General features: G+C 54.9%; 1 protein-coding gene across 1 annotated transcript in view; it reads right to left on the reverse strand.

The window, feature by feature from the left end:
- Window positions 1–15,615, reverse strand: part of SHANK3 (SH3 and multiple ankyrin repeat domains 3) — a 50,920-nt gene extending 35,305 nt beyond the window's left edge. The window contains exons 1-11 of the mRNA XM_012648738.1: window positions 15,535–15,615; window positions 14,996–15,199; window positions 13,846–13,917; window positions 11,814–11,922; window positions 11,589–11,740; window positions 11,328–11,495; window positions 11,061–11,177; window positions 10,853–10,930; window positions 9,834–9,900; window positions 2,523–2,799; window positions 371–426 (exon numbers count right to left, since the gene is read on the reverse strand). Coding sequence (XP_012504192.1) covers window positions 371–426; window positions 2,523–2,799; window positions 9,834–9,900; window positions 10,853–10,930; window positions 11,061–11,177; window positions 11,328–11,495; window positions 11,589–11,740; window positions 11,814–11,922; window positions 13,846–13,917; window positions 14,996–15,199; window positions 15,535–15,597 — 1,363 coding nt within the window. The 5' untranslated portion in view covers window positions 15,598–15,615. The remainder of the gene's footprint in view (window positions 1–370; window positions 427–2,522; window positions 2,800–9,833; window positions 9,901–10,852; window positions 10,931–11,060; window positions 11,178–11,327; window positions 11,496–11,588; window positions 11,741–11,813; window positions 11,923–13,845; window positions 13,918–14,995; window positions 15,200–15,534) is intronic.
- Window positions 15,616–15,645: the final 30 nt, after the last annotated feature.

Raw genomic sequence — 15,645 nt, forward strand, 5'->3', positions numbered from 1 at the left:
CCTCCTCCGTGGCCGGGCTCCTCCCTCTGCGGGCGGCGGCGGGCCGGCCCTGCCTCCCTGCCCGCCCGGGCCCCCCACCCGCGCGGACCCCGCGGGGAGCGCCGCCGGGAGGGGGACTGCGGCGCGGGGGGGCGGGGAGGTCGGGCTGGCGGGGCGCGGGGCGGCGGTCGGGGCAGCCAGGCGGGAGCCGGGGGGCTGCAGGCACCAGAAGAGCCGCGAGCTTCGCAGGGGAACGCAGGGAGGGCGCTCCCGGCGGGTCCCGGGGCCCCAGCCTTCGGACTCGGGCCTTGGCCCCCTGACGGCCTGACCACTGGCGTGCCTGCGCCCCAGTCCGCCTCCAGGCCTGCATGCTCTCGTCCTGGACACCTGCCTCTGCCGCCCGTGCCCACTCCGTGCTGGCCACCATCGCCAAACCACTGCCCCGACCTGGGCACCGAGCCTGAGGTCTCAGTCCTCCACTTTTGCTCTGCTCCAAAGCCTGCGGTGGCTCCCTAGTACCTAGGCAGCCAGATCCACATTCTCAGCCAATAGCCAGGCTCTCTGGGACATGGGAATCCGCTACGCTCCCGTCGCATGGGTGCGAACCCCCCTTTCCCCTCCTCTGTGCTGTTCACACGCTGTCGCCAACACCTAAACTACTCTGATCCTGCCCTTTCGCCCAGACACTAGATTACCGCCTCTCAGCCTCCAACCCTCCCTGCTAAGCCGGCGGTGCGACGCTGGGGCGGGGACGCTGCAGACCACGTTTCTGGGGGGCCGGGGCTCCGTGCCGGGCTCAGCCAACAGGGGGCGTCAGACCGAGCCGCTGCAGCCCCCGACCAAGGCCACTCAGATGCCATCGTCTCCTGGGACCGAAAGTGACCTCTGCCCCGGGAGTCCTCTCCCTCCGCAGTGCACCCTACTCCCTCAGCTGCCCGTGTCCTTCTGAGACCCAGTTAGGACCCCACTATTAGCTGCCACCACCTCTGGCACACTAGGCACCTCATAAATAAAGGAAGAAAAAGAAAGAATTCTGCCATCCCCACAGCAAGTCTCAGTGTTGCGTCTGCTGAGTACAGGGAGGGACGTGCGGCAACCACATGGCTCCAACTTGGAGCAGCCTTTCTGCAAAACTGAAACATCCCCGAATGAGTTCTTCCAGCCAATGGGCCATCTAACTCTTAGAAAAATCCACGAGGCTATGCAAAAGCTTTGGGGGGATTTGAAATCTGAGACTAGACAGCCAGCCATGGGAGTCCCTGCAGTCTAGGCAGAGCCACAGACACCGAAGGCATCACCGAGGTCAGGGCTGCATGAGCAGAGGCTACGTGCAGGAAGAAATGCCTTCCACGAGCTCCTGCTGCACCCTCGGCCCTCTGCTGAGGGTTAGAACTTAGGCTTAGAAAGTTTAGGAATCAAGTCTACCTGGGGCCCAGTAAGCTGATTCTGAGCTCTGTGACTTGGACAAGTCCTCATCCGACCTGAGCATCAGGACCCTCATCTGTAACGTGGTATTAAGAGAGCGTAATGTCATACGTCAGCAAGGTTACATGAGATGATACACGTGTGCCGCTCAGCCCCTCGACGGGCACAGAGTGACAGGATTGTAAACGCTAACTGCCACTGAAAACAAAGTGCTGTTTATGTAACTCTCATTCAACAATGTCTCCCAAACACCTATGTATCTGGCTCTGGGGAAGCAAAAAAGACAGCTCCTGCCTCAAGGCACAGGGAGGACGGTGCCTTAACCAGCAGTCTCCAGCCTGCGCTGTGGACCAGGGGATCCCAGCAGAGACCCCTCACCTGCCCAGGACGTGCTGGAAGGCTTCCCAATGACAACAACCTGGGAAGGGTTAGTCCCACCTTACTGACAGGAAACTCAGGCACGGAGTGGCCATCTGAGAGCCAGAGTCCACCCCTAGCCCCCGCCGCACGGTCCACAGAAGCCAGCGGGCCCCATCCAGCCCTTCGCCGTAAGTTCTGGGGATACCAACTCCCTCAAGTGTCCCTGGCTTCTCAGGGCCCCAGGGCTCAGGATGAAGGGTAAAGCACAGAAACCAGAGTCCTGTAGGTGTATCAGGACTGGGCGTGGGGGAAAGACCAAGACTACCTCTTGGGAGCAGAGCTGGTGGGTTTTAAGCCCTCCTGGAGTGGCAGCTCCATGCCTGACCCCTTACCACATGCCACCAGCCCTGACTCATCCCAGCCCTCCCTGACACTGCAGTGAACTTTCTAAGCCACAGGTCAGATCACACTTTCTCTGCCCAACACTGTCCTCAAGGTGAGCCCCAGCTCCAACCAGAGATCAGCGTGAGTGTCTCTGTGTGACACCATCACGGCCTACAGGGCCTCACCTTCTTCCCTTCCCCATCCAGGAAGGCCCGTCTGGGGTCCTAGAAGTTCCCTCACCTCAAGCTCTAGCCCAGCACCACACAGGTGCCAGGCACCACTGGGCCTCTCCCCGCCTCCAGTGCCAGCTCCTCCTGGCTTACATCCCGGCACCCCACCCACCCTCTCCCTCCAGGGCCTCCCAGCCCTCCTACCTGATCTTGCTCTGGCTGCCCCTGCCTGACAAGGGGCCACCAACGATGTCACTCTCCTGGTCACCATCCCGGTCACGATCTTTCTCCTCCTGCAGCCGCTGAAGCAGCAATTGGTGAGGGAGGCTTCTCAGCGAGGGTCCCGGAGAAGCTGCCGGCTGCACCTCCCCCTTCAGGTTGATGTCGCTGGCAGAGCGCTGCAGAGGCCGAGGGGACGCCAAGCCACTGGGGCCAGCCAGACGCCGCCGCTTTGCATAGCTGGGGGTTTCCCTGAAGGGTACTGGGGTAGGGGGGCACAGGTAAGACTCTGAACAGCCAGCTGTGTGACCAACTAGTCCCAGTCCGCCCAAGCTTACCACATTTTAAAACTAAAATCCTATATTCCAGGAACCGCCTTGGTCCCAGGCAAAGCCACACAGTTGGCCACCTTCTGAGTAAAGCTACCACGGAGGGGCCATGTCCCAGTCAAACTGCCACCAGCTCTAGCTTTAGGGACAGAATCCTGCTCCTCTCAGGCAAATGAGGCCTCGGGGTGCTCAGCTCTGCTCTCAGACCTGCCCCCGTTTCACAAGCTTCAGGACAGACAAACAGGCTCCACAGGCCAAACCTCACCGGACTACTGCTGTGTGGGGCCATCTGCAGTCAGCTAAGGAAACTATAAAAGACCTTCTGGACCAGGGTGTAGACTTCTTCTAGAGACAGGCAGTAACCACTTCAGGCTTTGCAAGCCACACAGTCTAGGTCACAACGACTGAACTCGGCCACCGTGGCACAAAGACAGCCACAAGCAACACATAAGCAAATAGGTGTGTCTGCGTTCCAGCAGAATTGTATTATAAAAGCAGATGATGATTAAAAAATATCCAACTATATGCTATTTACAAGAGAATCACTTTAAATTCAAAGACACAGGTTGAAAGTGGAAGGATAAAAAAATATATCTCATATAAATAGTAACCAAAAGAGAGCTGGGTGGCTATATTGATATCAGACAAAATAAACTTTAAGGTAAAAACTGTAACAAGAGACAGAGAGGGACGTTTCATATTGGTTAACGATTAACATAGAGACGCCAAACAACAGATCACCGAAATACGTGAAACGAACGTTGACACAACTGAAGGGAGAAATGCACGACTCCACAGTAACAGTTGGAGACGTCCATACCCCATTTCCAACGACGGGAAGAACATCTAGAGAGATCAGTAAGGACATGGAAGACTTAAACCCATTAGACCTGACGGACACGTACAGAACACGCCACCCAACAGCCGCAGAACACACCTGAGAATTCTTTTCAAGTACACACGGAGGATTTTCCAGGACAGACCACATGTCTGGCCACAAAACAAGTCTCAATAATTTTAAAAAGACTGAAATCATACACAGTATCTTCTCCAATCACAGTGAAATGAAGCCAGAAATCAAGGACAGAAGGAAAACTGGAAAATTCACAAATATATGGAAATTAAACACCACACTCTTAAACAACCAATGTGTCAAAAAAGAAATCACAAGGGAAATTAGAAAACACTGAGACAAATGAAAACAAAGTACAACATAACAAAATTAAGGGATGCAACAATAGCAGTACTTAAAGGGAAATTTATAGCTGTAAACACCTACATTAAAAAAGGGGAACAATCTCAAATCAACAACCTAATTACATATCTTAGGAAACTATTATAGAAAAAGAAGAGCAAATCAAACTAGCAAAAGGAAGGAAAGCTAGAAAAAAGAAGGGAATAATAAGATTAGAGCAGAGATAAAAAAATAGAAAACAGAAAAACTATGGAGAATCAATGAAATGAAAGTAGTTTCATTGAAAATATCAACAAAATTGACAAACCTTTAGTTAGACTAAAAGAAGAGAGAAGACAGAAATACTTAAAATCAAAAATGAAATTTAGGGCATTACTACTGATGTTACATAAATAAAAAGAAATATAATACCATAAACAATTAGATGCCAACAAATTAGATAAACTAGATGGGATGGACAAATTCCTAGAAAAACACAAATTACCGAAACTGACTCAAGAATAAATAGAAAATCTAAACAGACCTATGACAAGCAAAAAGATTGAATCAGTAATCACAACCTCCCAACAAAGAAAAAATCCACCACCAGATGGCATCACTGGTGAATTCTATTAAACATACGAAGAATTAACACCAATTCTCAAACTCTTCCAAAAAATAGTAGAGGAGAGAACACTTCCTAACTCATTCTATGAGGCCTGATACCAAAGTCAGATAAGAACATTATAAGGAGAGAAAACTGCAGACCAACGAAATCAATGTAATATATCACATCTATAGAACACAGGAGAAAAAGCCACATGACCATTTAAATTGAGGCACAAAGATCACTTGCCATAATCTAGTACGCTTTCATGATAAAAACATTCAGAAAACTAATAATAGAGGGTAACTTCCTCAACATGATAAAGGGCATTTATTAAAAACCCACAGCTAGCATCATACTCGATGGTGAGAGACTGAAAGCTTCGCCACCACCAAGAACAGGGCAAGGCTACTGCTTTCACCACTGCTGTTCAGCCCTGGACTGGAAGCTCTAGTCCGAGCAATTGGGGAAAAAAGAAATAAAAGGCATCAAAATTGGGAAGGAAGAAGTAAAGCTATCTCTATTTGCAGACGGCGTGATCCTATATATAAAACATCCCAAAGCATCCACAAAAAAAGCTACTAAACTTTTTGTTTACTAGAGCTAATAAGCAAATTCAGCAAAGATGTAGGGTACAGGATCAGCACACAACAATGAGTTGTGTTTCTATATAACAGCAATGAACAACCCAAAAAGGAAATTAAGAAGATAATTACATTTATAATAGCATCTAAAAGAATAAAATGCTGAAAATAAATTTAAATAAGGAAGTAAAAGATTTGTATACTGAAAATAATAACACATTGCTTAAAGATGACCTAAATAAATGGAATGACATCCTATGTTTATTAATTGGAAGACTATATATATATATATTTTTTTTTTTTTTTTTTTTTTTTGGCAGAGTTTCACTCTGTTGCCCTGGCAAGAGTGTAATGGTATCATCATGGCTCACTACAACCTCAAACTCCTGTGCTCCAGTGATCCTCCTGCCTCAGCCTCCTGAGTAGCTGGGACTACAGGTGCACACCACCACGACTGGCTAATTTTTTTCTATTTTTAGTAGAGATGGGGCCTCCCAGAGTGCTAGGATTATAGGCATGAGCCACAGTGCCCAGCCTGAAAGACAATATTGCTAAAATGTTAATACTACCCAGAGTGATCTACAGATTCAATGCAATCCCTATCAGAATTCTAACGTCCTTTTTTGCAGAAACAGGAAAGCAATCCTCGAATCTATATGGAATCACAAGGGGCGCTGCTTAGCCAAAATAATATCAAAAATGGGAACAAAGGTGGAGCACACAAACCTCCCAATTTCAAAACTTGCTACAAAGCCACAACAATCAAAACCATGAGGTACTGGCATAAGAAGGAACATGTGGACCAATGGGATAGAACTGCAAGTCCAGATAAACCCATGTATCTATGACCAATTGATTTTTGACAAGGGTGCCAAGACCATTCAATGGGAAAATAAGAGTCTCTTCAAAAAAGAGACTATTCGCTGGACTATTGGATATCCATTTGAAGAAGGATCCCTACCTCACGACATATTAAAAAATTAACTTAAAATGGATCAGTGGCCTAAATAAAAAAGCTAAAACCATAAAACTCTTAGAAGAAATCATAGTGGGTAAACCCTCATGACCTTAGATTTGGCAATAGATTCTTAGATATGACACCAAAAGCATGAGCAACAAAAGAAAAACTAGATACATTGAACTTCAGCAAAATTAAAGACTCTAAATAAAGCAAAGGACATTATGAAGAAAGTCACAAGGATCTCCTATCCTACTGAATAGGAGAAAATATTTATAAATCATATATCCGATAAGAGTTTAGTATTCAGAATATATGAAGAACTCTTACAATTCAACAACAAAAATAAACAATCCAACTTAAAAATGGGCAAAGGACTTGACATTTCTCCAAAAAAGATATACAAATGGCCAATAAGCACATGAAAAAATGCTCAAAATCACTAGTCATTAGGGAAATGAAAATCAAAACCATAGTGAAATATCACTTCACACTTCCTAGGATGGCTATAAAAATTTTAAAAAGCAAAGTAACAAGTGTTGATAACAATGTGAAGAAATTGGAAGCCTCACGCATTGCTGGTCGGAATGTAAAATGGTAGAAAATAGTTTGACAATTCCTGAAAAAGTTAAACACAGAATTATCACATGACCTCACAATTCCCCTCCTAGGTATATACCCCAAAGAACTAAAAACAGGTGTTCATTCAGAATGCACGCACACACGCATTCATAGCAGCAATATTCTCAGTAGTCAAAGGTAGAAACAACCCACATACCCAACATTGGATGAAAGGACAAACAAAACGTCACTTACACAAAGAAATATTATTCAGCCATAAAAAGGAATGAAATAGCAACACATCCTACAAGGTGGATGAAGCTCAAAAACACGCTGAGTAAAAGAAGCCAAACTCAAAGGGTCACGTCCTGTGTGATGCCATTTGTACGAAACCTCAAGAACACGTGCGTCGCAGAGACAGAATGTGTGTTGGCGGCGGACAGAGGAGTGGGGAGGGCAACAGAATAGCTGCTTAACGTGTCTGGGGGTTTCTTTTGGGGGGCGTGAAAATGCTCTGGAATTCAACAGAATTGGTTGCACAACATTGTGAATGTATGAAATGCCACTAAACTGTTCAAGTAAAATAGTTAATATTATGTTATGTACATAATGTACAATACATTTGTACAATGTACATTGTACAATGTACAATACATTTCACCTCAATTTAAAAACAAGAAGCAGGCTGTGGGCTGCATCTGGTCTGCAGGGCCTCACCTGCCAGGCCCTGTAGTAGACCCTGCAGTGCAAAGTGTGGTCCGAGGATCAGGGGCACCGGCCTCACGGCAGAGCTGATCACCAATGCAGAGCCTCAGGCCCCACCCAGACCCATTGAGTCAGAATCTACACTTAACAAGATCCCTGTGGCAGTATCATGCAAGAAGCATTTCCCCAGAGCGCTGATCAAAAGCACCATGTGATACCAAACCCGTGTGAACACATGTGTGCATGTGTGTGGGAGTGTGTGCAGAAGAGAGCAGGTGACCCAAAGGGTAGCCCAAGGTGACAGAGGTAAGGAAGCAGAGGTGACCACTCTCAGGCCAGGGTCCCCACCTGAAGCCTGTCTGTCTAGAGGGGCCAAGAGACAGCAAGGTGTCCTGCCCCTTGAAGGGTGACACAAGTCCCAGTCTGCCAGACCCCACCAGGTGGGTACCTTCCCACCTGAGAAGGAAGAAGGATGGGCAGAGCCCCACCCAGTGGCCCCAGATGGGGTGGGACATGGTGACTTACGACTGTCATTCAGAGAGTGTCCTTGGAGTGAATGTGTGCAGAGGGGGCAGGCCTGTGAGTTACACAGGTCTGAAGACAGGCTCTGCCATCACTCCCTCTGTGCCTCAGTTTCCTTCTTTGTAAAACAGGCTAATAACCACTCTTTGGGGGGTTGTCGAGAGGGTGAACTGAGACAAGGGGACTTATAGTGAATACTAAGGAGCGCGTCACCCCATCCTCAAGGATGTCTGGCTGTGTCACCTGAGTGTGCTGTGTGACACCCGAGCAGGTCAGGCGGTTGCTGGCCAGCCCACTCCCGTCCCGACGCTGCCCGGGACGGTGTGCCCAAACCCAGCCACGCAAGCACATCTGTACCGGGCGGACACCGAGCAGCAAAGCAGCGACCCCAGAGGCCGATTATCTCTGTCCAATCACACAGATGAGACCTGGATAGACAGTCACAGGCAGAAAAGAAGGCCACACACGTCCACACGCCAGGGTCCTCCCACGCTAACGGCCGCCCCCACAACACTCACCAGCCCCAACCGGACTGTAGCTGTATCTCAGCCCCAGTCCAAACCCCAAACCTTACCAGAGTTCTCTCCCCATCCGACCTGGACTCCAGCCCCACATCCCTCCACGGGCTCAGTCATTCACTCAATGCCCAACCACTGACGCCACAGCTCTCATTGAGGGTCTCCTGCACCCGCGGACAGCTCAGCGGTTATCGCTGCCCTGCTGCCGCCCAGACCCAAGGGCTCCCAACCAGGCCTTGTTGGCAGGAGCGGGTGCGTTCAGGGGAAACTCTACAGAGGAAGGATCCTTAAACAGGAACTTGACCTTAACCTTAACTCCAGCCCTAACCATAGCCTCACATTAAAAACAAGCAGATTCTAACCCTAAAAGCTGTCCCAGCCCTTTGCTGCCCGCCGTCACTTCAAATTACAGAAAAAGAGAGAGATGAAAAATGAGGACACCCACCAGAAAACACTACTGACAGGAAGGTGGGCCTGGGAGTCCGTGCTCCAGCGAGAGCCACGGGCAGAAAAGCCTGGCCCAGCCAGGACAGGGAGGGATCCAGGAAGGGAGGCCCTGCCAGGCCAGTGGGCTGGAGGGAGTAGCTTCTGGCCAGACAGCACCCTTTCCTGGAGGGGGGCCCACCGCCTCCTGCAGCCCCAGCCGCCCCACACACAGGACGGGTGTCAGCCTGGCCCACACCAAGCAGAGACATGGGGGTGGGTGGGGCCCCCAGAGGCTCAGGTGCGAGGGCGGTGCCCTGTGTCCTGCCAGTCCTGGGGCCAAGGCCGTACGTGTGCTCCTGGTTTTCCTTCTAGGAGTGGAAGTCATGCATGTGCCAGGCTTCCCTTTGCGTGCTGGCCACAGGGAGCTCAGAGCCCCTCACCTTGAGGACAGCTGCTGCCCTATTCCCAGCCTCGTCACGGCATTGTCTTATCCACACGCGCGTTTATGTGATCTTGTCATACTGAGAGCGTGCTATGGGTCACCTAGACTCACTCTTATTTCGGCTGAAGGGAGATCCACTGCCCCCACAATGCTTGCTGGCCCTTCCTAGGACCTAACGGGAAACAGGGACCCCAACCCTAACTTCCACCCCACTCTTGACCTAAGCTGACCCCCAAGCTCAGAGCCAACCCCAGGCCACAGCCCAAACCTGACCCAAACCTCTGTCCACTCAGCACGTCCCATGCCTGCAGGGACCTCTAACGGACCATGGCCACACAGAGCAGAGCTGAAGGAAGAGACGTGGAAGTGGGGGCCCCCTTGCTACGTCCCCACTGACCCCTGTACCTGCTGGGCCCCTGACAACCACACACACCCACAGCCAGCAGGGCCCCGAGGCAGGCAGAACTCACCGACATCCGAGTCCTTGTGGGTCTTGATGACTTCGGCAAGCTCAAAGTTCCCCGCAATGATGGCTACCTGGGGCGGGGGAGCAGTCGGGGGGAGGGAGGGGAGGCTCAGCAGCACCAAATCTGCCCCCCACAACCTCCCAGCTGCTCCTGGCTCTCTGGTCACACACACTCTTGACTGTAACTGGGACACACTAGTCAAGGCAGTAGCAATAATAGGGTGCTACACACACACCCTGTGACCAGGCGACCACCAGCCATCTGCGGGGCTGGAGGTGTCCTGGACGTGAGACTTTCAGGGCTAAAAGCAAAGAGCCCCGGGCAGACTGGGGCACACTGGTCACCCCACCTGACCTCTCCATCTGCCCCTACATGTGGCTGTCCTGCCTCTCTCAGCCATGGCCTACTGCTGCCAGGCCCATCAGCCTCCTTCTTTCCCTCCCATGACCTGGCGCCTGGTCGACCAGTAGGCCCTGGTGTGTCTAGTTCCAGATGTGCCCAAGCCCACCAGGCCCACCGTGACCCCACAGCCACAGCAGCCTGACCAGCTCTCTCCACAGCTCACTCCACCTGAGAACAGGGCCCCAGCTCCTCCTGTGGCCTCCAAGTCCCTGTGACATCCCCAGGCCCCCCACAAACTCCAGGCCACACAGAGACCTCATCCACCCGGTCATCTGCTGCCAGCCAGACCTGGCTGGAAAAAAGGCTCAGAAACATCAGGGGCTGGGACTGCACCCCTCTCCAGTGTGGCTTCTCTGCCCCTGCCTGCCTTGGGGGCTTAGACCCACACCTGTGCTCCCCCCACCCCAGAGCCCTGACCCATCTCCCCTGGCAGTGGGATGGAGAAGCCATTGGTATTAACCAATGCTGGGCACTGCATGGGCCCACTCCCTTCCCCCACACCTCCTGCAGCAACCCTGGGAGTGGGTGCTCCCTATCGCCTCCCAGGGACGAGCCAAGGTTCAGACTCTGGACCAAGTCACACGGAGACAGACAGACACTCCTGCAAACCACCTGTGTACCTGGAAAGCCGTCTGGCTGTTGTAATTGCGGACATCTTTGTTGGCTCCACGGAAAAGCAGGACACGAGCACAGCTTTCCTGTCGGGAGGCCAGAGGGTCGGGGTTAGGGTGCATGCAGGGCACAGGCCTCACACGCAGAAGGACGCACACGGATGTGCTCAGTGCAAACCCTGGTAGCACGGGGACCAGCACGTGGGCATGCACATACCTGGTTGTAGAGGGCACAGATGTGCAGGGCTGTGTTCCCCGAGGCGTTCTGGGCGCCCATGTTGGCCCCATAGAATAGCAGGTGCTCCAGGTGCTGCACGTGCCCAAAGCGGCAGGCCTGGGGGAGGAGGAATGTGTTGCGGGGTCCCTGGACAGAGGCTGGGACCCCCAGCCCTGACAGAGTCCACAACCCCCAGGCCTACAATAGAGCCCAGGACCCCCACTCAGCACAGAGGCTGGGACCCCCCACCTCACGCGCCCTGCCCACCTGGTGGATCTCCTGCCAGCCGTTCTCATCGGTGGTCCCCAGCTGAGCATGGTCGTGGAGAAGCAGCTCACAGCAGAGGGCATCCCCACCCCCCAGGGCGCTGTGGTACAGGGGTGTCAGGCCGCGGCTGTCCTTGTAGTCGGGCGACGCCCCCAGGTCCAGCAGGGTCTGAGGGCAAGGAGCCTCAGCATCCATGCCAGGCCCAGCTTCCTCCCCCACCAGGCCCTGTGCCCCTCCAGGCCAGGCCCTGCCCTCACTGACCGTCAACGCTGCCGCGTTCCGCTGGCGCGTGGCACAGTGCACGGCGGTTAGCCCATCTCGAGTACGGAAGTCCAGGTGGGCACCACCGTTCCTCAGCACCTTCAGCAGGTCCGTGGCATTGTCCAGCTGGGCTGCGAGGCTCAGGGGGCACTCTGGTTTAGGGGACAGATAACAGTTAGGTCCCAGCCACTTACGGGCCATGCCCCTCCCTGCTCTGCTCCTCACCTCCAGAGTCAGGGTCATGGAAATTGGGGTCCAGCCCCTTGTCCAGCAGGCGGGCCACCTTGTCCGTGCTGTGCAGTTGGACATAGTCCATGAACTTCTTCAGATTCGCCTGGAATACCAGCCATCCCGGTCAGCCCAGCACCATGGCCACCATCATCTGACCACCACCCGCCTTCCTCCTGCAAGCCTCAGGCCACCTGTAGGGCGTCACTGCCCCACCTACATCAGTCTGGCCTGTCACCTGACATCATCACCAGCACCCTCAGCCCTGCACTCCCACCTCAGCCCCAATTCCAACCCGATAGGCCCACGGGCGGCTCAAAGCCCTTCCCTGCATCCTGGCATCCAAACCCGCCACAACTGTCAGCCTGAGCCCAGCCAGCTCCTCACCAAGGACAGATCACCTTGTGGTGCCCCACAAGCAAGTCTCCGACTCCAGCCCCAGCCGCTGCCCCGGCTCTGCCCCTCTGGCCCAACCAGCTTAGCCTGGAAGAGCCCAAAGTCCACCTGGCAGGAACCGGCCCCAGGCCAGCCTCGAACCTCATCACTGCCAGGGCCGTTTTTGCTCCTTCTCTGGCCCATCTTCTCCACCAGCTCACCCTATGGCAGACCCCCTCCCACAGGGGCCCCTCCCCACCCTGAGGGTCCTACCCCCCACTGGGGACCCCTCCTGTGACATGACTTTAACTGCCTTTTATTCATTCACCCAATCATACATTCGTTCACCCAGCAAAGCTTCCCTGGCCCTGGCTGGTGCCACGGATGCTACACACACAAGGGAGGGTGCCCTGGCTAAAGGCCTGGAGCTTTGCAGAAACACTCAGTATGCATCAGTAGGAGAGGGTGCCCCAGGAACCACTGCCATGACAGAGGACCTCCTCAGGTAGGCCAGGGCAATGAAACCAGAGGAAGTGTTCACAACCAAGGAAGGGGCCTGTTCAAAGCCAGAGCCAGGGTGTGGGGAGAGGGAAGGGCCGGCTGGAGCCTGGCTGGGCAGGAACATACAGCTACGGTAGGAAATTTAGATTCATCCTAAAAACAAATAGGACTCCCTGAAGAGCAAGAGTCACTCATGTCCTGTGGGTCACTGAGGAGAATGTGGAAGACAAGTAGCCATGGGGGAGGAACCCAGAGGGACAAGGTCACACGAGGGCCAGTGGAGGGAGAGGTGGACCTCACAGTGGGCCCTGCCCAGCTGCAGAGCCACAGCCGCTGATCCCTCCTGCCCCGGGGCAGCAGAAAAGTCCGGCACAGAAGCCTGAGGCCCTGGGGTCACGGACAGGATCATTAGGCACAGAGGTGACAGTGCTCTGACAGTGATCCCTCTCCTAGGCTCCAGAGACCATCAGCGAAGTATCCGGCAAGCAGATGCCCACTGGTCCATGGAGCCTGGGGCAGGAGCTCAGGAAGTCTGCCCGTGAGGAGGGGCTGTGGCACCCACCCTGCCCCTCCAACATTCAGAGGAGGCAGTGAGGTGCCCCCAAAGGGCATTTGAGGTCAGGCCCACCCTGCAGGTAGCGCCCCGCAGTAGACACCTCACAGGTGTGCCTGACACAGGGCCTGGAGTAAGACAGACCTGGGTTCAGGCCCAGCTTTACCGGCTTCACAGTTGTGCGCAAGTGACTTAACTTCTCTGGCACTCAGTCTCCCCATCCATGAAACGGGGTAATAATAGTCCCTCCCAGGAGAGAATTGAGATGCCTAAATACAAGTGCCCAGCACTGGGTGACCACTAGTGCTGGGTACCTCGCCCCAACAGATCATATCAGCTTGTCCACTCCCTCCCACCCGGCCTCTCACAGGACACTCCATCGGGGGCTCACCAGAGGGTCAGCGAGAGTCTGATCTCACTGGAACTGGTCGCCAGACTGCCAGCCCCCAGCCATGGGGCCTGGAACCTGTGCCCCGCCCTCCCCAGTACCCGCTCTGACGGGAGGGGAAGCAGACTGAGCCAAAGCTAGCGGTCTGTGGTCAGCCCCAGGGGAGGAGGGAAGTAACTCCTGGAGTCTCCTCCCCGTGATCGTCTCTTTACCTTGGTGTGAAGCTTTGCAAACTGCTTATCATCAATGAGGTTCTGGGCATAAACTCGACGCTTGTATCGAAACTGCTCAGATAAAGAAAAGGTAGAGAAAAACGCACCCACCGGGATGAGCGAGTGAGCACGCCACAAACCCCGTCCTGCTCGCATCAGCCACACCTCACCCCGCTCACTGCCCTCCGGCACACCCCTCAGGCAGCACAGCCCGAAGCCACACAAGCCCCGACACTCATGCTCCGGTGCTGGACAGACAAAATCGACAGCTGCTGCTACTCACCACACTCAGACTCGCCTCGCGGTACTGGGGGAGCAGCGTGCCCAGCTGCCCTGCAGCCCGCAATGCTCCCACTCTCCGGCCCAGGCGTCCCGGGAAAACCCCACTCCTCTCCCAAGACCTAGGCTCACATCCTAGACATCCCTCTCCAAGCAGGACTGACCCCACTTCCCTAGGCCACCACAGAGGCCAGATAACTTTGAGCTCGGCCTCCATAAATCTCATTTCCGTCCTCACTGTAGCTGCCTTCCCCCCACCCCAACTGAGAGACCTCCCAGTCAGGACTGACTCAGTGTCCCCACGCCTGGCAGGGCACTCGAGACACCTTCACATCATGACGAGTGAGCAAAGGAGGGGGCCTAGGTTGGCCTTCAGAAGACTTCACAGCTGGGGGAGGGGGAGAAATGTGCACACAGGTGGGTCGCTCACACCGCATACCCCTCCCGCACTCATTCCTGCTCACACTCCTCCCCGCAGAACAACACTCAGCGCCCGCACCACTGCACGCACTACACATGCCGACTGCATGCACTGCACACTGCTCACACTGCACAGGCTGCACACTCTGCTCACCGTGCACACGGCTCACACTACTCACTGTGCAGCGGCGTGTTCAATGCTGTACTCACCACTCGCTCCCTGTACCTGTTCACTGCACACCCCTCGCTGCACACACTGCACACACTGGACACGCTCACTGCACATTGCATTCGCTCATTGCACACAGCTCACTGCACACAGCCCCTCACGCACACCGCTCCCACCCTAACTCCTTCCGTGAGCGAAGGCCATGCCCTTCACTGATCATGCCACGGAGCTCAGCGGTCCCACCCTGCGCGCTGCCCCCTCGCCCGGGCCTGCCCGCCGCACCTCCAGGTAGGGCAGGGGCGTGTCCAGGTTGGGCGGGTACTCCTGCAAGAGCCGCTCCTCATCCAGGAACTTGCCGGCGCGGCCCCTGGAGGGCGGCTGGAAGAGCCCGTAGTTGAGCGCGTCCTGGAGACTGTGGTTGAGGGCGCAGAGCACGCGCTGCTTGGCGGCCCACACGGGCGCGGCCGGGTCCAGGCGCAGGCACTTCTGCAGCGGAGCGGCTCGTGAGCGCAGCGCGGCGAGCGCGGCCCCGCCCGGCCCGGCTCAGCGCAGGTGCCGAGCCCCGGGCCCCCGCCGGAGTCCGGGGCTCGGATGAGGACGGCCGGGACCCCGCGCCTCCGCGCAGTGCGACCGAAGCCCCGCCCCGGGGGCCGGGCTTGCCCCGGCCCCGCCCCGGCGATGGGGAGGGTCCCGGCGGAGGCGGCGGGGGAGGGGTGAGTAGCCGTGGGCCGGGGTCCGGGGCGCTGGGCGCGCCCGGCGGGGGTGGGGGCGTCCCGGGCGGGGAGCGCAGGGCACGGCCTTGCCGGGGCGGCGGGGCTCACCGTCTGCTGCAGGTCCGGGATGCCGACGCGCACGACCACGGCGCTGGCCCCGGGGCCGTCCATCCCCGCGCCGAGGCCGGGGCCGGGGCCGGGGCCGGGGCTGCCCGCGGC

The sequence above is a fragment of the Propithecus coquereli genome, unplaced genomic scaffold (assembly GCF_000956105.1).
Source record: "Propithecus coquereli isolate 6110/MARCELLA unplaced genomic scaffold, Pcoq_1.0 Scaffold294, whole genome shotgun sequence".
Classification (NCBI taxonomy): Eukaryota; Metazoa; Chordata; class Mammalia; order Primates; family Indriidae; genus Propithecus; species Propithecus coquereli.